The following is a 25,537-nucleotide window of genomic DNA, read 5'->3' as shown; positions in this document are numbered from 1 at the left end:
GCAGCTGGTTCGACTGCTGGTGCTGGTTCTGCTGCACCGGAAGAAGCAATCGTTGCTCGAGCATGGCATCGCTTTTTGGCTCTGTACAGTGCCTGCCGCTTTCGCGCGAGCCGTGCCTTCCGTTCGCTAGCTGTTTCTAGCGGTGGGGTGGGGTATCTTGCAGCGACATCCCTTTCTCTTGCGCCAGAATTTTGTTGCATCTCTTCGTTGATACCTGCTGTTGGCGTAAAGGAAAGACACTCTGGATTGCTGTGGACATTATGCTTAGCATATACGTTAAAATACCTGACACGGTGTCAACCGGGACACTACTATTGTTCACACTGCTGGAACTCATCGTATAAAACGTGTAGCCTTCGAAAAATCGAAACAAACCTAACACTATGAACGGCAAAACTGTTATATCTAAATGTAATCTGGTATGTAATTCTAATCCCTGCAATAGCGATAAAAATAAATGAATCAAACCTGTAGTAAACTTAAATCAAAGCAAACCCTTTTCCTACACAGAACTTTGCAAAACTTGGCGAAAAAATCAACGTGCGTTGCAATGGCGTGATGACTTTCAAATGAATTGATTTTTGGTAATGACTAGCTTAAGAAGCCCGGTTACAGGGCTACGCACGCTAACTCGGGGCTTGGTGGTGAGGAGGGGACAGTGAGGAACTTTTGGGATGAAGCAGCTCGGGGAGTGTAAGTGACTTGAGAATGGAGAAATTTGTTGAGTGTAAAAAAGTTGGGGTAAGGATGCAATTGGTGAGTGTAAGGAAGTTGGAGTAAAGATAAATCTGGTGTTATACTTTCGGATGATGAATTTTGTCGACTTACTCGGTTGGTGGTTGGATTGTAAAAGAGCGCATTTTATTAATCTATTTGCTATGAGGTGCATAACAACGGATGTCTTATGCAATCGGTTTACGCCCGCGAGTCGGGCGATTGCATATCCTGCTGCTGTCGAGCAGCTTCCAAATTCCTGCTGTCGAGCCAGTTGAATATTCCCTACAGGTGTAAGGAAACACTGGTGGGCAAAAAATTTCGTGGCAAGGACGGGGTGGAGGCGCATAAACGTCCGACCGGTTAGGTTGCTGGTAGGTTTGGCTGCGGGGCCGCAAGCAATGGAAACTCAGCAAGGACACACGGGGACGATGCACACACACGCATCGTTGGTATCTAGCAGCCGTCTTGTTCCTGGTCTGGTAGATAAGTTGTTTGCAACCACTCGATACACGTGGTACGATCGACGCCTTACCCACTAAACCCCTCCTCGAGCTGATCCAGGCTGGCAAAGAATGGTCACCGCAGAGTACAGGAAAGTATGGTTAAGAGCATGTAAAAAAGAAAGAAAAAGGAAAAGAAAGAAAACGAAAAAGAAAGCATTTAGTAAGGTGTGAGATGGTACTCCTGGCATGAGTTGTGGGTTTACCTTTGTTCGCCGTGTCCAGGTGTGTCCGTGTGCTCCAAAAGGATGAAAACCGAGACGTGCATGGAAGTAAAGTTCAAAAGAGAAATGGTTGCATTAAGTAAATGAAGCATTGTCCCATTGCCCCCAAAGAATGAGCTAATACAACCCAGACTAGATTTAACTAGATGATTTACCCAGGCTAGATGATTTACCCAGGTAGATTTAAACGATAGCAGTGCGAAAAACGTTGCCGAGTGCTACGCATATCACACAGTAAGTAAGTAGTTAGCTAAAGAGTTATTTGAATCGTCCATCTTAACCCAACTAACACTACAGTCTTATAGCATTTTCGTACTGTTTAAAGTACCAAAAACCTGTTGTTTGTTACATTAGGCGGCGAACTGAAACTTTGCTGATTGCATTTGGAGCGAACAGTGCACCAATTTGGCATTGGATCTAATCACGTTAAAGAACTTCTTGAAATGCAGAAAAATGCAATTCGGATCTGCTACATTCAACATTGAATTGTGCATAACTGTTGTTTATGATTTGAATGTTAAGCTCTCAATTAGTAATGCATACTATACTCCTTTCACAATATTCAATGTACCGGCCTGGTGGCGTCGTTCTTTCGCCTGTCAGTACCGGCAACGAATCCTGTCCGGACCGTTCCTTCGTTCGCAGGGCTGACTATTTTGCTACGGGTAACTAAAGCCTCGGAAATCACGGTGACCTGGAGACCCGTGCACACATCGATCGGCATCTCACACTATCACTTGCATGATAGGTGAGAGCCTGTGCCCGACACACGTCGAGGGCCATCGGTACTCAATGATCGGCATCTTCCGCTATCATCCAGATGATAGGGAAGAGCCTGCACCACGCCATCCCGTGCTCCAGGTCACGGCGAACGCACCCCCAAATAGAGCCAAGCCATGAAAAACAATTTCGACCATCAGGAGCAGGATCGCTATAGATCGTTTCTGCACTGCTGGCGAGCAACTGTGCGAAACATGGCCACTGCCACGCAGACACCCGAGGTGTCCTGTTGCTTTATAGGTTGATCCCGGCACAGCTGGCGAGCAACTGGGTGCAACGTGGAGACCGCCACGCAGACACCCGACATGCTCAGTTGTTGAACAGGGTGGTCCCAGCACAGCTGGCGAGTAACTGGGTGAAACGTGGACACTGCCACGCAAACACCCGACATGCTCAGTTGCTGTACCTAGTGCATTACAGCAAGACCGACAACCGCCAGGGCCACGATCGGCATCTTACGCTGTCATTTCCATGACAGGTAAGAGCCTACTCAACACACTCACTGTGCATTCACTGAGCATGGGCATCTTACGCTATCATCCACATGATAGGTAAGAGCCTGCTCCTGGTTATCACGGTCATCCCGAACAAATGCGGTGCTCTATTGGCCTGTAATATCGAAACAATTACGCACTTCATGTGCACCTTGAAAGGTGTGATAACCTGGCAGTTTTGGCTTCCCCTAACTTTATTTACCAGTACAGGATAGTCAGCACTGCGTTTGGTACCGGTTTTGTCGTGGGAAAGGCTAGTGTCATCGCCACCACCTACGACACTGGGCTGCTGGTTCGGTAAAAAAGAGACAAATTAATAAGAACATAGTGCCAAATAAACCCTGCCGGAACTGTTCATCAAATCCGTAAATTCGAAAATAACCGATCCATGCGCAAACGCTTGGCACACACGCATATCGTCCGTGACCTGGACACCCATGCACACATCACGGGTCACGGCGAACGCGCCCATAAGTAAAACCATGCTCACCAATAGCATGGGGTAGAAATTAAGAATCACATTTGCTTGTGTTACATTGTGGAACAACGTTTTCGACAACACAACAAAAGTTACACACATTGCACATTGCATTGAATGTGACAGACCCAACTTGCATTCTTACGCATTGTAAGAAGTTGTTTCACACGGTTGGATTCAATGCAAAATTGGTGCACTGTTCGCTCCAAATGCAATCAGCAAAGTTTCAGTTTGCCGCCTAATGCAACAAACAACAGGTTTTTGGTACTTTAAACTGTATGAAAATGCTTTAAGACTGTAGTTTTAGTTGGGTTAAGATAGATGATTCAAATAACTCTTCAGCTAACTAATTACTTACTGTGTGATTTGCGTAGCATTCTGTACCATTTTGCGCATTGCTGTCATTCAAATGTTGTTACCATCTGCGTTTGCAGTGGTGGTCCTAGTGGTGGCAACAGCAGCAGCAACTCCAACAGCCAACACCAAGCGCAGGAAGAGCGTCGCGAGGGGTATAGCAGCAGTAAGTAATGACACCGCGTGTAGTAGTCAACTTTAACTAAGGACAATGTGTTCGAATTGTTGGTTGGTTAGTACTTGCAGATGGCAGCCGCAGCTGGTTCGCGCGAAGGGATACCGAAACCCTGGAGGAGCATCGCGAGTGGGTCAGTAGCTGTAAGTACAAACATGAAGGCATGACTGGTGAATTAGTGAAGGAAATCGGTGCAACTAATAGTAACGTTCCGTTTGTATGATTTTGGCTATACTTACAGTGGATGGCAACCGTGGCTACTTTGCCGTTCGATACAGCGAAACGCGCGTATACCATCGGGAATGGTACGGCTGCTGTAAGTAGTAAAGACTGCGAGTTAAACCGGCTCTGCCAGTTGAGTAGTATTGTTCACGATTTTGTTTTACTTACAGATAACAGCAGCAGTACCAATCGGTCCACTCGTGAACGAAACTGCGAGAGGTAAGAAAATGAGTGAACGGAAACGTACAGCGGATAGATAATACTTACGCCTTTGCCGTTTTTTTCTTACAACCGTAAGAAATAGATCCGGTCGCGACCATATCCATCACACCGATAGGACGGAGGATAATGCGGGCAAAACAGCAGCTGTACCACGATGTAAGTAGATACAGAAGCAACGAATATCGTAACTAATGAGGAAACTAATTATCGTTTGTTTGTTTTTCTGTTTTTAGTACTTACCTAAACGCGGTATGGGGTTCAACTGTCGACGACCTCACGGTACACAATATTTTTGGTGGAGACACCTTCCTCGTCGGCACGTTCCGGGTTCGGGATCAGCACAGCTATGTTTGCCCGTGATGTTACACGCGATAGCGCGACGTACAGCTAGCCATGGGCAAAAACATCCTGCGGCAGATAGATCCCAAATGGTGCAGTGATTGCCCTTGCGACTTGTTGATGGCCATCGCAAAGCACAGTTGCACCGGAAACTATTTACGGCGGATCTGGAACGGGTGCCCTTTATCGTTGCTGTCACAGTAGATGCGAGGCAGCAGCACGTCCTCACCTCGCCGCTTGCCCGTCAGTATTTTGGCTCGCAAACAATTTCGTTTTAGGTCCACAATCTGGAGACGCGTACCATTACACAACCCCATATCGGAATTGAGGTTGCGCAATAAAAGGACCGGCGCAAATCGCTTCTGCCGCAACCGGTACTCCGAAGGAAGCTGCAGATGTTCGTGTTCCTCCGGGTTGACCAACGGATCGACCGAACGGTACTCCTGTTCAGGCTCAGGTATTCGGTCTAGTACCACGTTGTTCACGCTGGTCACATCAACGTTCAGCGGCGACAAAATCGCGCGATCCGAAAAGAAGGCCGGGTCCCGATAGTACCGTGCGATGTCCGGGTAGATCTTCGCGATCAGGGCGTTGATGGCGTGTGCCGAATTCCCCGAACGGGGCACTACCATGTCCAGCGGTAGCTTCGCGAACGAACGGTCCAGCCCTGCAAACGTATCGTGCCGTCCTTCACCGATACGTAGCAGAAAGTTGGCGAAATGCTGCAGCTCGCTGGCTCGAGTAGCGTTTGGTGCCGTGCGTACCCGCATGTTGACGCGCAACCGAAGCGACCTGTACAGGGCCATAGCGTGCTCTTCTTGATGCTTTCGTTAACAATTTGTGCATCCGTGCTCTTCGGTACGATCGGCAAAATTTGCCGAAAGTCACCGGACAGCAGCACCACCTTGCCGCCGAAAGCACGCTGCACGCCCGTCACGTCCTGCAGGGTTCGATCGACTGCTTCGATACTACTCATAGACGCCTCATCTCACACGATCAGCGTTGCCTGATGAATTTGCTCGGCTCGTTTCGACTCGATCGGTATGCTGCAGGTGGAGTATTCGTTTAAGTCGAGTGGCAACTTAAACGTCGAGTGTACAGTTTTCCCTCCTGTTAGCAACAGTGCTGCTTTGCCACTTGCTGCGGTCGCAAGCGCAATTCCTGATCGCGACGAGTGTACGCTAAAATCGTTGAGCTGGTGTAACGTTCCAAGGGTAGCATCAAGCTCCGTGACCGGATATGCTCGCTCAGCAGTGATGAACTCGTTCACATCGTCATCGTCCATGAGGTGTGCCTGAACGTGTTCATACTCGGCAAGCTGAGGCATTCCCGGGAAGCCGGCCAAATCCGTCGCCGGTGTCGTCCCACGCAGGTAGCGATCGATCGCGCTCAGCGCACGGAAGTGTTCGATGTCACTCAGCAGCAGTTCAAATCGGACACTTCCGGCGTGTACCGGCCGCGATTGCCGCGGTGAAAATCTTCACACAGCTCGACCGCATAGCTGTCCCACAAACTGCGCGGGTTTTGGGGCATCCCGGACGCGAGGATGAGCGCGAAGAAATGGCGCAACTGGGCGGGCATACGTTAGGAGGCCGCTTCCCGGAGAGCACGATCTCACTCAGAGTCATCCTGCAGCAACCCTTCCTGGATGGCGGCTTGCTGGAAGGTTTCGCACACCGTACCGTTGACGGTTCGCAGATCCTCGTACGATGTTGGACCATTCCGGTAGCAAAGCAGCAGCCGCAAGCAGTAGCGTTCCATCAGCTGCATGCCACAGGACACCATCCGGCCGATCACTGTTTTGTGTCCGGTACATACGAGCCGGATCCAGTGGACGGTTCCCGGTTCCTGCCACGATTGTCGCTGACCCGCCGCTGGTTAACCGTACCGGCAGTAGATCGGTACGTCGTGGTACAACAGCGCTCGAGCAAAGCTGTCGTGTGCCGTAAGCTGGAAGAACCGTGTCAGCATAGTGTGTTTACCGCGGTTCAACACTCTTGAAACGTTTTTATTTGCCCGGAAGAAAACGTTCTGACGACGGTGTGTGTTTTCGCCTGCAACTCGAATCGTATAATCCGCCAGCAGCTGTCCGTCGGTGACAGGTAGCGCACGTCGATGTGCTGCTCGTCGCCGCCTACCGCCAGAGAAACGCTGAGCCGGTCGTGCCCCTTGTACACGTATTTGTACAAATACTTGACGCTGCTGATTGAAGTACACGCCTCGATGTTGATGTGGCAATTATACTTGTGCGTCAACCATGGATTGTAGGGCACGACGTATCGGTTGTCCAGTTCGGTTCCTTGCACCGTCACACTGCGCCCACTGCTTCGGCGACGGTACTGTGGATAGCCATTTTCCGTGCTGTGCGTCTGGTCGGAGTATGGCTTCGGGAACCGCTTCGAGCATTTCCCGTCCTTCATGCAAGGTGCGGTGGGGTTGGCAGCCCCGCACGGTTCATGCATCATGCATGACTGCACCGTATGATACAGCTGCGGGCACGTTACCGGATCGGGCAGCTAGGCCGATCCGAACCGATCGAAGCTTTCGGGCGTCTGCGGTTTGTCTTCCTCGGCGAGAACCATGAGCAGGTGAGCATGGGGTAGGCCACGTTTCTGAAACTCGATCACATGAATGCGAGCCACCTCAAGACCGAGCACTCCAATGCTTAGATCCTTCAGGATGGCTTTCAGCTTGAGCCGGAAAACACGCACGGTAACATCGGGTCGATCCGGGGCCCACTGTCCCGGGAGTAGGCTTCCTGTTATTTCCGGCCATTTCGGGTTGCAAGTGACGGTTACGAACAGGTCCGGCTTGCCCAACGCTCGGACAATGGCCATCGCGTCCAGATATTGCGCCTGCATGTAGCGGTTGCCAGCGACGAATGACGGTCCAAGGATGACACGCGTACCAGTACGCGAGAGGTTCGACGGTTGTGGTACTTCCACAGGCATATTGTTCGGCTGCAGATTCGCGATCGTTCCTTCAGCGCCTGCCAGATCCATAAAACCCACGTACGCCTCGGTGCGAAGCTGTGCCTGGTGTTCTCGCAGATACTTCAAACGCTGTATCTCCATCTTGCAGTACAGGTCGACACGGTACTGCTGGAACAGTCGCCCGCCACGATACAGTAACGTTTCGTCGTTCTCCCGCCAGGCTAAACGATACGCGGCATATTCACGTGGCGTGATTTGACTCGTCGAACGCTCCGACTGCGCCTCAAGATCATGCTCTTCGAACATGCCAGCACCACCATCGGCATGCATTCCGGCTGCTGCTGCTGCTGCCGTCTTGCTCGGCGTTGCACCTTTGGCATACTGTGCGTCCAACCGGCTTCACCCCGCAGAAACAGAATGGGGTATTGCAGCGCGTCTACCAACTGGTTAGTTTCGAAAACTGCCTGCAAAGATCCCGTGGCACGATGCTGCAGCACAATATCCCGCGAAAAATCCCGGGCTCCGGTGGAATCATCGCACACGAACACGCCGCCAACCTCATCTGCGGTCGGTGCGTTGTAGCGGCGTTGATCGATGCCTGGTACCCGCGACCGGATAGAAAGGCGAAGGTCATCTCGCACTGACATGCGTTCGTACGCATGCGTGAACATCGCCGCAACTGGGTTGTGTGTGGTAAACACACGCTGCAGAGTGGCCAAAATGTTGCAATTCACCGCACCCCCCAATGCTGCCGCCCGAGTGTTCAGCATTGCGTCGTACTGCCCTTCCGCGCTTGGATCGTAGAAGTACAGCTGGGCGTAGCATGGTGCATGTCCGGGAAGCACAGCGAGCGACCCGATCCGATGGCAAAGCGCACCTTGTATCCGAAAGTTGTACACTCCGCCGCCAGCGACCCGTCGATCCTGACGTACGGGGTTATTTCCTCGGATCGATGCGCCCATCGAGGTGAAGGCAAACGCGTTGTTGTACCGGCGGATGTTGCGCATGAATTCCGATACATCAAACAATTGGCGCAATTCTGCTGGCGGCTCGGGAAACGGTAGCAGCACAACTTGTCCACTGTTGCAGCAAACAGTGGGCGGCTCTGCGGGCCACTTGATAGCGGAACAGAAGCTGCAAGCGGCTCGTGGTGCAAGCGTGTGAACCGCAGGATGGTTGTACGCTTCGTGGTTGCCGTGTGCCACTCTCAGTTGCCCTGTCATACCATGCTGGAATAGGTATCGGCGCTGCCGATCTGCCTCTTGGTCGCGAAGTTGGCGCATGTACGTTTGCAACTGCTGTTGCACGGGCACGGTGATAACTGGTTCTGGTGCCGGTACCGATACCGATGCTGTTTTCGCTCAAGATGGGCCTGGCTGTGGGCTGGTGGGATCGACTACAGCTGCAACAATCGAGGCTGGTACAATTGGTCCACCTGAGGATACAACGCTGGTGGAATTGGCTTCGCGCCGCCGGGCTCCGTAGAGGGCGCTCCGTTTCCTAGCCAGTCTTACCTTCCGTTCGGCTGCTGTTTCTCGCGGTGGGGTGGAGTACCGTGCGTCGATCTCCAACCGGCTCGGATCCAAAGTACGTTGCTGTCCTGATACAGTCGGCGACGTTGAAGTTAGTGCAGCTGGTGTTGCTGGTGCAGCTGGTTCGACTGCTGGTGCTGGTTCTGCTGCACCGGAAGAAGCAATCGTTGCTCGAGCATGGCATCGCTTTTTGGCTCTGTACAGTGCCTGCCGCTTTCGCGCGAGCCGTGCCTTCCGTTCGCTAGCTGTTTCTAGCGGTGGGGTGGGGTATCTTGCAGCGACATCCCTTTCTCTTGCGCCAGAATTTTGTTGCATCTCTTCGTTGATACCTGCTGTTGGCGTAAAGGAAAGACACTCTGGATTGCTGTGGACATTATGCTTAGCATATACGTTAAAATACCTGACACGGTGTCAACCGGGACACTACTATTGTTCACACTGCTGGAACTCATCGTATAAAACGTGTAGCCTTCGAAAAATCGAAACAAACCTAACACTATGAACGGCAAAACTGTTATATCTAAATGTAATCTGGTATGTAATTCTAATCCCTGCAATAGCGATAAAAATAAATGAATCAAACCTGTAGTAAACTTAAATCAAAGCAAACCCTTTTCCTACACAGAACTTTGCAAAACTTGGCGAAAAAATCAACGTGCGTTGCAATGGCGTGATGACTTTCAAATGAATTGATTTTTGGTAATGACTAGCTTAAGAAGCCCGGTTACAGGGCTACGCACGCTAACTCGGGGCTTGGTGGTGAGGAGGGGACAGTGAGGAACTTTTGGGATGAAGCAGCTCGGGGAGTGTAAGTGACTTGAGAATGGAGAAATTTGTTGAGTGTAAAGAAGTTGGGGTAAGGATGAAATTGGTGAGTGTAAGGAAGTTGGAGTAAAGATAAATCTGGTGTTATACTTTCGGATGATGAATTTTGTCGACTTACTCGGTTGGTGGTTGGATTGTAAAAGAGCGCATTTTATTAATCTATTTGCTATGAGGTGCATAACAACGGATGTCTTATGCAATCGGTTTACGCCCGCGAGTCGGGCGATTGCATATCCTGCTGCTGTCGAGCAGCTTCCAAATTCCTGCTGTCGAGCCAGTTGAATATTCCCTACAGGTGTAAGGAAACACTGGTGGGCAAAAAATTTCGTGGCAAGGACGGGGTGGAGGCGCATAAACGTCCGACCGGTTAAGTTGCTGGTAGGTTTGGCTGCGGGGCCGCAAGCAATGGAAACTCAGCAAGGACACACGGGGACGATGCACTCACGCATCGTAGGTATGTAGCAGCCGTCTTGTTCCTGGTCTGGTAGATAAGTTGTTTGCAACCACTCGATACACGTGGTACGATCGACGCCTTACCCACTAAACCCCTGCTCGAGCTGATCCAGGCTGGCAAAGAATGGTCACCGCAGAGTACAGGAAAGTATGGTTAAGAGCATGTAAAAAAGAAAGAAAAAGGAAAAGAAAGAAAACGAAAAAGAAAGCATTTAGTAAGGTGTGAGATGGTACTCCTGGCATGAGTTGTGGGTTTACCTTTGTTCGCCGTGTCCAGGTGTGTCCGTGTGCTCCAAAAGGATGAAAACCGAGGCGTGCATGGAAGTAAAGTTCGAAAGAGAAATGGTTGCATTAAGTAAATGAAGCTGTGTCCCATTGCCCCCAAAGAATGAGCTAATACAACCCAGACGGTAGATTTAAACGATGGCAGTGCGAAAAACGTTGCCGAGTGCTACGCATATCACACAGTAAGAAAGTAGTTAGCTAAAGAGTTATTTGAATTGTCCATCTTAACCCAACTAACACTACAGTCTTATAGCATTTTCGTACTGTTTAAAGTACCAAAAACCTGTTGTTTGTTACATTAGGCGGCGAACTGAAACTTTGCTGATTGCATTTGGAGCGAACAGTGCACCAATTTGGCATTGGATCTAATCACGTTAAAGAATTTCTTGAAATGCAGAAAAATGCAATTCGGATCTGCTACATTCAACATTGAATTGTGCATAACTGTTGTTTATGATTTGAATGTTAAGCTCTTAATTAGTAATTCATTCTATACTCCTTTCACAATATTCAATGTACCGGCCTGGTGGCGTCGTTCTTTCGCCTGTCAGTACCGGCAACGAATCCCGTCCGGACCGTTCCTTCGTTCGCAGGGCTGACTATTTTGCTACGGGTAACTAAAGCCTCGGAAATCACGGTGACCTGGAGACCCGTGCACACATCGATCGGCATCTCACACTATCACTTGCATGATAGGTGAGAGCCTGTGCCCGACACACGTCGAGGGCCATCGGTACTCAATGATCGGCATCTTCCGCTATCATCCAGATTATAGGGAAGATCCTGCACCACGCCATCCCGTGCTCCAGGTCACGGCGAACGCACCCCTAAATAGAGCCAAGCCATGAAAAACAATTTCGACCATCAGGAGCAGGATCGCTATAGATCGTTTCTGCACTGCTGGCGAGCAACTGTGCGAAACATGGCCACTGCCACGCAGACACCCGAGGTGTCCTGTTGCTTTATAGGTTGATCCCGGCACAGCTGGCGAGCAACTGGGTGCAACGTGGAGACCGCCACGCAGACACCCGACATGCTCAGTTGCTGAACAGGGTGGTCCCAGCACAGCTGGCGAGTAACTGGGTGAAACGTGGACACTGCCACGCAAACACCCGACATGCTCAGTTGCTGTACCTAGTGCATTACAGCAAGACCGACAACCGCCAGGGCCACGATCGGCATCTTACGCTGTCATTTCCATGACAGGTAAGAGCCTACTCAACACACTCACTGTGCATTCACTGAGCATGGGCATCTTCCACTATCATCCAGATGATAGGGAAGAGCCTGCACCACGCCATCCCGTGCTCCAGGTCACGGCGAACGCACCCCCAAATAGAGCCAAGCCATGAAAAACAATTTCGACCATCAGGAGCAGGATCGCTATAGATCGTTTCTGCACTGCTGGCGAGCAACTGTGCGAAACATGGCCACTGCCACGCAGACACCCGAGGTGTCCTGTTGCTTTATAGGTTGATCCCAGCACAGCTGGCGAGTAACTGGGTGAAACGTGGACACTGCCACGCAAACACCCGACATGCTCAGTTGCTGTACCTAGTGCATTACAGCAAGATCGACAACCGCCAGGGCCACGATCGGCATCTTACGCTGTCATTTCCATGACAGGTAAGAGCCTACTCAACACACTCACTGTGCATTCACTGAGCATGGGCATCTTACGCTATCATCCACATGATAGGTAAGAGCCTGCTCCTGGTTATCACGGTCATCCCGAACAAATGCGGTGCTCTATTGGCCTGTAATATCGAAACAATTACGCACTTCCTGTGCACCTTGAAAGGTGTGATAACCTGGCATTTTTGGCTTCCCCTAACTTTATTTACCAGTACAGGATAGTCAGCACTGCGTTTGGTACCGGTTTTGTCGTGGGAAAGGCTGGTGCCATCGCCACCACCTACGACGCTGGGCTGCTGGTTCGGTAAAAAAGAGACAAATTAATAAGAACATAGTGCCACATAAACCCTGCCGGAACTGTTCATCAAATCCGTAAATTCGAAAATAACCGATCCATGCGCAAACGCTTGGCACACACGCATATCGTCCGTGACCTGGACATCCATGCACACATCACGGGTCACGGCGAACGCGCCCATAAGTAAAACCATGCTCACCAATAGCATGGGGTAGAAATTAACAATCACATTTGCTTGTGTTACATTGTGGAACAACGTTTTCGACAACACAACAAAAGTTACACAAATTGCACATTGCATTGAATGTGACAGACCCAACTTGTATTCTTACGCATTGTAAGAAGTTGTTTCACACGGTTGGATTCAATGCAAAATTGGTGCACTGTTCGCTCCAAATGCAATCAGCAAAATTTCAGTTTGCCGCCTAATGCAACAAACAACAGGTTTTTGGTACTTTAAACTGTATGAAAATGCTTTAAGACTGTAGTTTTAGTTGGGTTAAGATAGATGATTCAAATAACTCTTCAGCTAAATAATTACTTACTGTGTGATTTGCGTAGCATTCTGTACCATTTTGCGCATTGCTGTCATTCGAATGTTGTTACCATCTGCGTTTGCAGTGGTGGTCCTAGTGGTGGCAACAGCAGCAGCAACTCCAACAGGCAACACCAAGTGCAGGAAGAGCGTCGCGAATGGTATAGCAGCAGTAAGTAATGACACCGCGTGTAGTAGTCAACTTAAACTGAGGACAATGTGTTCGAATTGTTGGTTGGTTAGTACTTGCAGATGGCAGCCGCAGCTGGTTCGCGCGAAGGGATACCGAAACCCTAGAGGAGCATCGCGAGTGGGTCAGTAGCTGTAAGTACAAACATGAAGGCATGACTGGTGAATTAGTGAAGGAAATCGGTGCAACTAATAGTAACGTTCCGTTTGTATGATTTTGGCTATACTTACAGTGGATGGCAACCGTGGCTACTTTGCTGTTCGATACAGCGAAACGCGCGTATACCATCGGGAATGGTACGGCTGCTGTAAGTAGTAAAGACTGCGAGTTAAATTGGTAACATGACGACGCGCAGAACCGGCTCTGCCAGTTGAGTAGTATTGTTCACGATTTTGTTTTACTTACAGATAACAGCAGCAGTACCAATCGGTCAACTCGTGAACGAAACTGCGAGAGGTAAGAAAATGAGTCAACGGAAACGTACAGCGGATAGATAATACTTACGCCTTTGCCGTTTTTGTTTCTACAGCCGTAAGAAACAGATCCGGTCGCGACCATATCCACCACACCGATAGGACGGAGGATAATGCGGGCAAAAAAGCAGCTGTACCACGATGTAAGTACATACAAAAGCAACGAATATCGTAACTAATGAGGAAACTAATTATCGTTTGTTTGTTTTTCTGTTTTAGTACTTACCTAAACGCGGTATGGGGTTCAACTGTCGACGACCTCACGGTACACAATATTTTTGGTGGAGACCCCTTCCTCGTCGGCACGTTCCGGGTTCGGGATCAGCACAGCTATGTTTGCCCGTGATGTTACACGCGATAGCGCGACGTACAGCTAGCCATGGGCAAAAACATCCTGCGGCAGAAAGAGACCCAAATGGTGCAGTGATTGCCCTTGCGACTTGTTGATGGTCATCGCAAAGCACAGTTGCACCGGAAACTGTTTACGGCGGATCTGGAACGGGTGGCCTTTATCGTTGCTGTAACAGTAGATGCGAGGCAGCAGCACGTCCTCACCTCGCCGCTTGCCCGTCAGTATTTTGGCTCGCAAACAGTTCCGTTTTAGGTCCACAATCTGGAGACGCGTATCATTACACAACCCCATATCGGAATTGAGGTTGCGCAATAAAAGGACCGGCGCAAATCGCTTCTGCCGCAACCGGTACTCCGAAGGAAGCTGCAGATGTTCGTGTTCCTCCGGGTTGACCAACGGATCGACCGAACGGTACTCCTGTTCAGGCTCAGGTATTCGGTCTAGTACCACGTTGTTCACGCTGGTCACATCAACGTTCAGCGGCGACAAAATCGCGCGATCCGAAAAGAAGGCCGGGTCCCGATAGTACCGTGCGATGTCCGGGTAGATCTTCGCGATCAGGGCGTTGATGTCGTGTGCCGGATTCGCCGAACGGGACACTACCATGTCCAGCGGTAGCTTCGCGAACGAACGGTCCAGCCCTGCAAACGTATCGTGCCGTCCTTCACCGATACGCAGCAGAAAGTTGGCGAAATGCTGCAGCTCGCTGGCTCGAGTAGCGTTTGGTGCCGTGCGTACCCGCATGTTGACGCGCAACCGAAGCGACCTGTACAGGGCCATTGCGTGCTCTTCTTGATGCTTTCGTTAACAATTTGTGCATCCGTGCTCTTCGGTACGATCGGCAAAATTTGCCGAAAGTCACCGGACAGCAGCACCACCTTGCCGCCGAAAGCACGCTGCACGCCCGTCACGTCCTGCAGGGTTCGATCGACTGCTTCGATACTACTCATAGACGCCTCATCTCACACGATCAGCGTTGCCTGATGAATTTGCTCGGCTCGTTTCGACTCGATCGGTATGCTGCAGGTGGAGTATTCGTTTAAGTCGAGTGGCAACTTAAACGTCGAGTGTACAGTTTTCCCTCCTGTTAGCAACAGTGCTGCTTTGCCACTTGCTGCGGTCGCAAGCGCAATTCCTGATCGCGACGAGTGTACGCTAAAATCGTTGAGCTGGTGTAACGTTCCAAGGGTAGCATCAAGCTCCGTGACCGGATATGCTCGCTCAGCAGTGATGAACTCGTTCACATCGTCATCGTCCATGAGGTGTGCCTGAACGTGTTCATACTCGGCAAGCTGAGGCATTCCCGGGAAGCCGGCCAAATCCGTCGCCGGTGTCGTCCCACGCAGGTAGCGATCGATCGCGCTCAGCGCACGGAAGTGTTCGATGTCACTCAGCAGCAGTTCAAATCGGACACTTCCGGCGTGTACCGGCCGCGATTGCCGCGGTGAAAATCTTCACACAGCTCGACCGCATAGCTGTCCCACAAACTGCGCGGGTTTTGGGGCATCCCGGACGCGAGGATGAGCGCGAAGAAATGGCGCAACTGGGCGGGCATACGTTAGGAGGCCGCTTCCCGGAGAGCACGATCTCACTCAGAGTCATCCTGCAGCAACCCTTCCTGGATGGCGGCTTGCTGGAAGGTTTCGCACACCGTACCGTTGACGGTTCGCAGATCCTCGTACGATGTTGGACCATTCCGGTAGCAAAGCAGCAGCCGCAAGCAGTAGCGTTCCATCAGCTGCATGCCACAGGACACCATCCGGCCGATCACTGTTTTGTGTCCGGTACATACGAGCCGGATCCAGTGGACGGTTCCCGGTTCCTGCCACGATTGTCGCTGACCCGCCGCTGGTTAACCGTACCGGCAGTAGATCGGTACGTCGTGGTACAACAGCGCTCGAGCAAAGCTGTCGTGTGCCGTAAGCTGGAAGAACCGTGTCAGCATAGTGTGTTTACCGCGGTTCAACACTCTTGAAACGTTTTTATTTGCCCGGAAGAAAACGTTCTGACGACGGTGTGTGTTTTCGCCTGCAACTCGAATCGTATAATCCGCCAGCAGCTGTCCGTCGGTGACAGGTAGCGCACGTCGATGTGCTGCTCGTCGCCGCCTACCGCCAGAGAAACGCTGAGCCGGTCGTGCCCCTTGTACACGTATTTGTACAAATACTTGACGCTGCTGATTGAAGTACACGCCTCGATGTTGATGTGGCAATTATACTTGTGCGTCAACCATGGATTGTAGGGCACGACGTATCGGTTGTCCAGTTCGGTTCCTTGCACCGTCACACTGCGCCCACTGCTTCGGCGACGGTACTGTGGATAGCCATTTTCCGTGCTGTGCGTCTGGTCGGAGTATGGCTTCGGGAACCGCTTCGAGCATTTCCCGTCCTTCATGCAAGGTGCGGTGGGGTTGGCAGCCCCGCACGGTTCATGCATCATGCATGACTGCACCGTATGATACAGCTGCGGGCACGTTACCGGATCGGGCAGCTAGGCCGATCCGAACCGATCGAAGCTTTCGGGCGTCTGCGGTTTGTCTTCCTCGGCGAGAACCATGAGCAGGTGAGCATGGGGTAGGCCACGTTTCTGAAACTCGATCACATGAATGCGAGCCACCTCAAGACCGAGCACTCCAATGCTTAGATCCTTCAGGATGGCTTTCAGCTTGAGCCGGAAAACACGCACGGTAACATCGGGTCGATCCGGGGCCCACTGTCCCGGGAGTAGGCTTCCTGTTATTTCCGGCCATTTCGGGTTGCAAGTGACGGTTACGAACAGGTCCGGCTTGCCCAACGCTCGGACAATGGCCATCGCGTCCAGATATTGCGCCTGCATGTAGCGGTTGCCAGCGACGAATGACGGTCCAAGGATGACACGCGTACCAGTACGCGAGAGGTTCGACGGTTGTGGTACTTCCACAGGCATATTGTTCGGCTGCAGATTCGCGATCGTTCCTTCAGCGCCTGCCAGATCCATAAAACCCACGTACGCCTCGGTGCGAAGCTGTGCCTGGTGTTCTCGCAGATACTTCAAACGCTGTATCTCCATCTTGCAGTACAGGTCGACACGGTACTGCTGGAACAGTCGCCCGCCACGATACAGTAACGTTTCGTCGTTCTCCCGCCAGGCTAAACGATACGCGGCATATTCACGTGGCGTGATTTGACTCGTCGAACGCTCCGACTGCGCCTCAAGATCATGCTCTTCGAACATGCCAGCACCACCATCGGCATGCATTCCGGCTGCTGCTGCTGCTGCCGTCTTGCTCGGCGTTGCACCTTTGGCATACTGTGCGTCCAACCGGCTTCACCCCGCAGAAACAGAATGGGGTATTGCAGCGCGTCTACCAACTGGTTAGTTTCGAAAACTGCCTGCAAAGATCCCGTGGCACGATGCTGCAGCACAATATCCCGCGAAAAATCCCGGGCTCCGGTGGAATCATCGCACACGAACACGCCGCCAACCTCATCTGCGGTCGGTGCGTTGTAGCGGCGTTGATCGATGCCTGGTACCCGCGACCGGATAGAAAGGCGAAGGTCATCTCGCACTGACATGCGTTCGTACGCATGCGTGAACATCGCCGCAACTGGGTTGTGTGTGGTAAACACACGCTGCAGAGTGGCCAAAATGTTGCAATTCACCGCACCCCCCAATGCTGCCGCCCGAGTGTTCAGCATTGCGTCGTACTGCCCTTCCGCGCTTGGATCGTAGAAGTACAGCTGGGCGTAGCATGGTGCATGTCCGGGAAGCACAGCGAGCGACCCGATCCGATGGCAAAGCGCACCTTGTATCCGAAAGTTGTACACTCCGCCGCCAGCGACCCGTCGATCCTGACGTACGGGGTCATTTCCTCGGATCGATGCGCCCATCGAGGTGAAGGCAAACGCGTTGTTGTACCGGCGGATGTTGCGCATGAATTCCGATACATCAAACAATTGGCGCAATTCTGCTGGCGGCTCGGGAAACGGTAGCAGCACAACTTGTCCACTGTTGCAGCAAACAGTGGGCGGCTCTGCGGGCCACTTGATAGCGGAACAGAAGCTGCAAGCGGCTCGTGGTGCAAGCGTGTGAACCGCAGGATGGTTGTACGCTTCGTGGTTGCCGTGTGCCACTCTCAGTTGCCCTGTCATACCATGCTGGAATAGGTATCGGCGCTGCCGATCTGCCTCTTGGTCGCGAAGTTGGCGCATGTACGTTTGCAACTGCTGTTGCACGGGCACGGTGATAACTGGTTCTGGTGCCGGTACCGATACCGATGCTGTTTTCGCTCAAGATGGGCCTGGCTGTGGGCTGGTGGGATCGACTACAGCTGCAACAATCGAGGCTGGTACAATTGGTCCACCTGAGGATACAACGCTGGTGGAATTGGCTTCGCGCCGCCGGGCTCCGTAGAGGGCGCTCCGTTTCCTAGCCAGTCTTACCTTCCGTTCGGCTGCTGTTTCTCGCGGTGGGGTGGAGTACCGTGCGTCGATCTCCAACCGGCTCGGATCCAAAGTACGTTGCTGTCCTGATACAGTCGGCGACGTTGAAGTTAGTGCAGCTGGTGTTGCTGGTGCAGCTGGTTCGACTGCTGGTGCTGGTTCTGCTGCACCGGAAGAAGCAATCGTTGCTCGAGCATGGCATCGCTTTTTGGCTCTGTACAGTGCCTGCCGCTTTCGCGCGAGCCGTGCCTTCCGTTCGCTAGCTGTTTCTAGCGGTGGGGTGGGGTATCTTGCAGCGACATCCCTTTCTCTTGCGCCAGAATTTTGTTGCATCTCTTCGTTGATACCTGCTGTTGGCGTAAAGGAAAGACACTCTGGATTGCTGTGGACATTATGCTTAGCATATACGTTAAAATACCTGACACGGTGTCAACCGGGACACTACTATTGTTCACACTGCTGGAACTCATCGTATAAAACGTGTAGCCTTCGAAAAATCGAAACAAACCTAACACTATGAACGGCAAAACTGTTATATCTAAATGTAATCTGGTATGTAATTCTAATCCCTGCAATAGCGATAAAAATAAATGAATCAAACCTGTAGTAAACTTAAATCAAAGCAAACCCTTTTCCTACACAGAACTTTGCAAAACTTGGCGAAAAAATCAACGTGCGTTGCAATGGCGTGATGACTTTCAAATGAATTGATTTTTGGTAATGACTAGCTTAAGAAGCCCGGTTACAGGGCTACGCACGCTAACTCGGGGCTTGGTGGTGAGGAGGGGACAGTGAGGAACTTTTGGGATGAAGCAGCTCGGGGAGTGTAAGTGACTTGAGAATGGAGAAATTTGTTGAGTGTAAAGAAGTTGGGGTAAGGATGAAATTGGTGAGTGTAAGGAAGTTGGAGTAAAGATAAATCTGGTGTTATACTTTCGGATGATGAATTTTGTCGACTTACTCGGTTGGTGGTTGGATTGTAAAAGAGCGCATTTTATTAATCTATTTGCTATGAGGTGCATAACAACGGATGTCTTATGCAATCGGTTTACGCCCGCGAGTCGGGCGATTGCATATCCTGCTGCTGTCGAGCAGCTTCCAAATTCCTGCTGTCGAGCCAGTTGAATATTCCCTACAGGTGTAAGGAAACACTGGTGGGCAAAAAATTTCGTGGCAAGGACGGGGTGGAGGCGCATAAACGTCCGACCGGTTAAGTTGCTGGTAGGTTTGGCTGCGGGGCCGCAAGCAATGGAAACTCAGCAAGGACACACGGGGACGATGCACTCACGCATCGTAGGTATGTAGCAGCCGTCTTGTTCCTGGTCTGGTAGATAAGTTGTTTGCAACCACTCGATACACGTGGTACGATCGACGCCTTACCCACTAAACCCCTGCTCGAGCTGATCCAGGCTGGCAAAGAATGGTCACCGCAGAGTACAGGAAAGTATGGTTAAGAGCATGTAAAAAAGAAAGAAAAAGGAAAAGAAAGAAAACGAAAAAGAAAGCATTTAGTAAGGTGTGAGATGGTACTCCTGGCATGAGTTGTGGGTTTACCTTTGTTCGCCGTGTCCAGGTGTGTCCGTGTGCTCCAAAAGGATGAAAACCGAGGCGTGCATGGAAGTAAAGTTCGAAAGAGAAATGGTTGCATTAAGTAAATGAAGCTGTGTCCCATTGCCCCCAAAGAATGAGCTAATACAACCCAGACGGTAGATTTAAACGATGGCAGTGCGAAAAACGTTGCCGAGTGCTACGCATATCACACAGTAAGAAAGTAGTTAGCTAAAGAGTTATTTGAATTGTCCATCTTAACCCAACTAACACTACAGTCTTATAGCATTTTCGTACTGTTTAAAGTACCAAAAACCTGTTGTTTGTTACATTAGGCGGCGAACTGAAACTTTGCTGATTGCATTTGGAGCGAACAGTGCACCAATTTGGCATTGGATCTAATCACGTTAAAGAATTTCTTGAAATGCAGAAAAATGCAATTCGGATCTGCTACATTCAACATTGAATTGTGCATAACTGTTGTTTATGATTTGAATGTTAAGCTCTTAATTAGTAATTCATTCTATACTCCTTTCACAATATTCAATGTACCGGCCTGGTGGCGTCGTTCTTTCGCCTGTCAGTACCGGCAACGAATCCCGTCCGGACCGTTCCTTCGTTCGCAGGGCTGACTATTTTGCTACGGGTAACTAAAGCCTCGGAAATCACGGTGACCTGGAGACCCGTGCACACATCGATCGGCATCTCACACTATCACTTGCATGATAGGTGAGAGCCTGTGCCCGACACACGTCGAGGGCCATCGGTACTCAATGATCGGCATCTTCCGCTATCATCCAGATTATAGGGAAGATCCTGCACCACGCCATCCCGTGCTCCAGGTCACGGCGAACGCACCCCTAAATAGAGCCAAGCCATGAAAAACAATTTCGACCATCAGGAGCAGGATCGCTATAGATCGTTTCTGCACTGCTGGCGAGCAACTGTGCGAAACATGGCCACTGCCACGCAGACACCCGAGGTGTCCTGTTGCTTTATAGGTTGATCCCGGCACAGCTGGCGAGCAACTGGGTGCAACGTGGAGACCGCCACGCAGACACCCGACATGCTCAGTTGCTGAACAGGGTGGTCCCAGCACAGCTGGCGAGTAACTGGGTGAAACGTGGACACTGCCACGCAAACACCCGACATGCTCAGTTGCTGTACCTAGTGCATTACAGCAAGACCGACAACCGCCAGGGCCACGATCGGCATCTTACGCTGTCATTTCCATGACAGGTAAGAGCCTACTCAACACACTCACTGTGCATTCACTGAGCATGGGCATCTTCCACTATCATCCAGATGATAGGGAAGAGCCTGCACCACGCCATCCCGTGCTCCAGGTCACGGCGAACGCACCCCCAAATAGAGCCAAGCCATGAAAAACAATTTCGACCATCAGGAGCAGGATCGCTATAGATCGTTTCTGCACTGCTGGCGAGCAACTGTGCGAAACATGGCCACTGCCACGCAGACACCCGAGGTGTCCTGTTGCTTTATAGGTTGATCCCGGCACAGCTGGCGAGCAACTGGGTGCAACGTGGAGACCGCCACGCAGACACCCGACATGCTCAGTTGTTGAACAGGGTGGTCCCAGCACAGCTGGCGAGTAACTGGGTGAAACGTGGACACTGCCACGCAAACACCCGACATGCTCAGTTGCTGTACCTAGTGCATTACAGCAAGACCGACAACCGCCAGGGCCACGATCGGCATCTTACGCTGTCATTTCCATGACAGGTAAGAGCCTACTCAACACACTCACTGTGCATTCACTGAGCATGGGCATCTTACGCTATCATCCACATGATAGGTAAGAGCCTGCTCCTGGTTATCACGGTCATCCCGAACAAATGCGGTGCTCTATTGGCCTGTAATATCGAAACAATTACGCACTTCATGTGCACCTTGAAAGGTGTGATAACCTGGCAGTTTTGGCTTCCCCTAACTTTATTTACCAGTACAGGATAGTCAGCACTGCGTTTGGTACCGGTTTTGTCGTGGGAAAGGCTAGTGTCATCGCCACCACCTACGACACTGGGCTGCTGGTTCGGTAAAAAAGAGACAAATTAATAAGAACATAGTGCCAAATAAACCCTGCCGGAACTGTTCATCAAATCCGTAAATTCGAAAATAACCGATCCATGCGCAAACGCTTGGCACACACGCATATCGTCCGTGACCTGGACACCCATGCACACATCACGGGTCACGGCGAACGCGCCCATAAGTAAAACCATGCTCACCAATAGCATGGGGTAGAAATTAAGAATCACATTTGCTTGTGTTACATTGTGGAACAACGTTTTCGACAACACAACAAAAGTTACACACATTGCACATTGCATTGAATGTGACAGACCCAACTTGCATTCTTACGCATTGTAAGAAGTTGTTTCACACGGTTGGATTCAATGCAAAATTGGTGCACTGTTCGCTCCAAATGCAATCAGCAAAGTTTCAGTTTGCCGCCTAATGCAACAAACAACAGGTTTTTGGTACTTTAAACTGTATGAAAATGCTTTAAGACTGTAGTTTTAGTTGGGTTAAGATAGATGATTCAAATAACTCTTCAGCTAACTAATTACTTACTGTGTGATTTGCGTAGCATTCTGTACCATTTTGCGCATTGCTGTCATTCAAATGTTGTTACCATCTGCGTTTGCAGTGGTGGTCCTAGTGGTGGCAACAGCAGCAGCAACTCCAACAGCCAACACCAAGCGCAGGAAGAGCGTCGCGAGGGGTATAGCAGCAGTAAGTAATGACACCGCGTGTAGTAGTCAACTTTAACTAAGGACAATGTGTTCGAATTGTTGGTTGGTTAGTACTTGCAGATGGCAGCCGCAGCTGGTTCGCGCGAAGGGATACCGAAACCCTGGAGGAGCATCGCGAGTGGGTCAGTAGCTGTAAGTACAAACATGAAGGCATGACTGGTGAATTAGTGAAGGAAATCGGTGCAACTAATAGTAACGTTCCGTTTGTATGATTTTGGCTATACTTACAGTGGATGGCAACCGTGGCTACTTTGCCGTTCGATACAGCGAAACGCGCGTATACCATCGGGAATGGTACGGCTGCTGTAAGTAGTAAAGACTGCGAGTTAAACCGGCTCTGCCAGTTGAGTAGTATTGTTCACGATTTTGTTTTACTTACAGATAACAGCAGCAGTACCAATCGGTCCACTCGTGAACGAAACTGCGAGAGGTAAGAAAATGAGTGAACGGAAACGTACAGCGGATAGATAATACTTACGCCTTTGCCGTTTTTTTCTTACAACCGTAAGAAATAGATCCGGTCGCGACCATATCCATCACACCGATAGGACGGAGGATAATGCGGGCAAAACAGCAGCTGTACCACGATGTAAGTAGATACAGAAGCAACGAATATCGTAACTAATGAGGAAACTAATTATCGTTTGTTTGTTTTTCTGTTTTTAGTACTTACCTAAACGCGGTATGGGGTTCAACTGTCGACGACCTCACGGTACACAATATTTTTGGTGGAGACACCTTCCTCGTCGGCACGTTCCGGGTTCGGGATCAGCACAGCTATGTTTGCCCGTGATGTTACACGCGATAGCGCGACGTACAGCTAGCCATGGGCAAAAACATCCTGCGGCAGATAGAGACCCAAATGGTGCAGTGATTGCCCTTGCGACTTGTTGATGGCCATCGCAAAGCACAGTTGCACCGGAAACTATTTACGGCGGATCTGGAACGGGTGCCCTTTATCGTTGCTGTCACAGTAGATGCGAGGCAGCAGCACGTCCTCACCTCGCCGCTTGCCCGTCAGTATTTTGGCTCGCAAACAATTTCGTTTTAGGTCCACAATCTGGAGACGCGTACCATTACACAACCCCATATCGGAATTGAGGTTGCGCAATAAAAGGACCGGCGCAAATCGCTTCTGCCGCAACCGGTACTCCGAAGGAAGCTGCAGATGTTCGTGTTCCTCCGGGTTGACCAACGGATCGACCGAACGGTACTCCTGTTCAGGCTCAGGTATTCGGTCTAGTACCACGTTGTTCACGCTGGTCACATCAACGTTCAGCGGCGACAAAATCGCGCGATCCGAAAAGAAGGCCGGGTCCCGATAGTACCGTGCGATGTCCGGGTAGATCTTCGCGATCAGGGCGTTGATGGCGTGTGCCGAATTCCCCGAACGGGGCACTACCATGTCCAGCGGTAGCTTCGCGAACGAACGGTCCAGCCCTGCAAACGTATCGTGCCGTCCTTCACCGATACGTAGCAGAAAGTTGGCGAAATGCTGCAGCTCGCTGGCTCGAGTAGCGTTTGGTGCCGTGCGTACCCGCATGTTGACGCGCAACCGAAGCGACCTGTACAGGGCCATAGCGTGCTCTTCTTGATGCTTTCGTTAACAATTTGTGCATCCGTGCCCTTCGGTACGATCGGCAAAATTTGCCGAAAGTCACCGGACAGCAGCACCACCTTGCCGCCGAAAGCACGCTGCACGCCCGTCACGTCCTGCAGGGTTCGATCGACTGCTTCGATACTACTCATAGACGCCTCATCTCACACGATCAGCGTTGCCTGATGAATTTGCTCGGCTCGTTTCGACTCGATCGGTATGCTGCAGGTGGAGTATTCGTTTAAGTCGAGTGGCAACTTAAACGTCGAGTGTACAGTTTTCCCTCCTGTTAGCAACAGTGCTGCTTTGCCACTTGCTGCGGTCGCAAGCGCAATTCCTGATCGCGACGAGTGTACGCTAAAATCGTTGAGCTGGTGTAACGTTCCAAGGGTAGCATCAAGCTCCGTGACCGGATATGCTCGCTCAGCAGTGATGAACTCGTTCACATCGTCATCGTCCATGAGGTGTGCCTGAACGTGTTCATACTCGGCAAGCTGAGGCATTCCCGGGAAGCCGGCCAAATCCGTCGCTGGTGTCGTCCCACGCAGGTAGCGATCGATCGCGCTCAGCGCACGGAAGTGTTCGATGTCACTCAGCAGCAGGTTCAAATCGGACACTTCCGGCGTGTACCGGTCGCGATTGCCGCGGTGAAAATCTTCACACAGCTCGACCGCATAGCTGTCCCACAAACTGCGCGGGTTTTGGGGCATCCCGGAAGCGAGGATGAGCGCGAAGAAATGGCGCAACTGGGCGGGCAAACGATAGGAGGCCGCTTCCCGGAGAGCACGATCCCACTCAGAGTCATCCTGCAGCAACCCTTCCTGGATGGCGGCTTGCTGGAACGTTTCGCACACCGTACCGTTGACGGTTCGCAGATCCTCGTACGATGTTGGACCCTTTTTTTTTTTTTTTTTTTTGTTAACGGGGAGGGAACCTTCAAAAGGTACCCACCTAGAGGGGCATATCGCGGCTAGACACCGCCCCTCGAGATGGGTTATGTGGGATTCATCATGAAGCTTGACCCGTGAAGCGAGTCAAGCAACCGATGCGACCGCACTAAACCACTCCTCGACCTGATCCGAACCCTGCCGATGCGCTGATGTGCGTAGTACTCCATGCGGGGTCGTGTGTGCGTAGCACCCTTGCTGTTGCGCACTGCTGCGTCGTCCTTCCTGGTT

At 51.1% G+C, this 25,537-nt stretch overlaps 3 protein-coding genes across 3 annotated transcripts; all 3 read right to left on the bottom strand.

The window, feature by feature from the left end:
* Window positions 1-4,657: 4,657 nt before the first annotated feature.
* On the bottom strand, window positions 4,658-5,275 carry LOC128298035 (uncharacterized). Its single transcript, XM_053033768.1, has one exon. It carries the CDS (start codon window positions 5,273-5,275, stop codon window positions 4,658-4,660), a length of 618 nt encoding a protein of 205 aa, XP_052889728.1.
* Window positions 5,276-14,037: 8,762 nt separating this feature from the next.
* Window positions 14,038-14,760, bottom strand: LOC128298025 (ATP-dependent DNA helicase PIF1-like). Its single transcript, XM_053033758.1, has one exon. It carries the CDS (start codon window positions 14,758-14,760, stop codon window positions 14,038-14,040), a length of 723 nt encoding a protein of 240 aa, XP_052889718.1.
* An 8,927-nt stretch (window positions 14,761-23,687) lies between these two features.
* LOC128298016 (uncharacterized) lies at window positions 23,688-24,305 on the bottom strand. Its single transcript, XM_053033747.1, has one exon. It carries the CDS (start codon window positions 24,303-24,305, stop codon window positions 23,688-23,690), a length of 618 nt encoding a protein of 205 aa, XP_052889707.1.
* Between the last annotated feature and the right edge of the window lie 1,232 nt (window positions 24,306-25,537).

The sequence above is a fragment of the Anopheles moucheti genome, chromosome 2, assembly GCF_943734755.1.
Source record: "Anopheles moucheti chromosome 2, idAnoMoucSN_F20_07, whole genome shotgun sequence".
Taxonomy (NCBI): domain Eukaryota; kingdom Metazoa; phylum Arthropoda; class Insecta; order Diptera; family Culicidae; genus Anopheles; species Anopheles moucheti.
The sequence above is the reverse complement of the archived record's forward strand: the minus strand, read 5'-3'. Positions and strand labels throughout refer to the sequence as shown.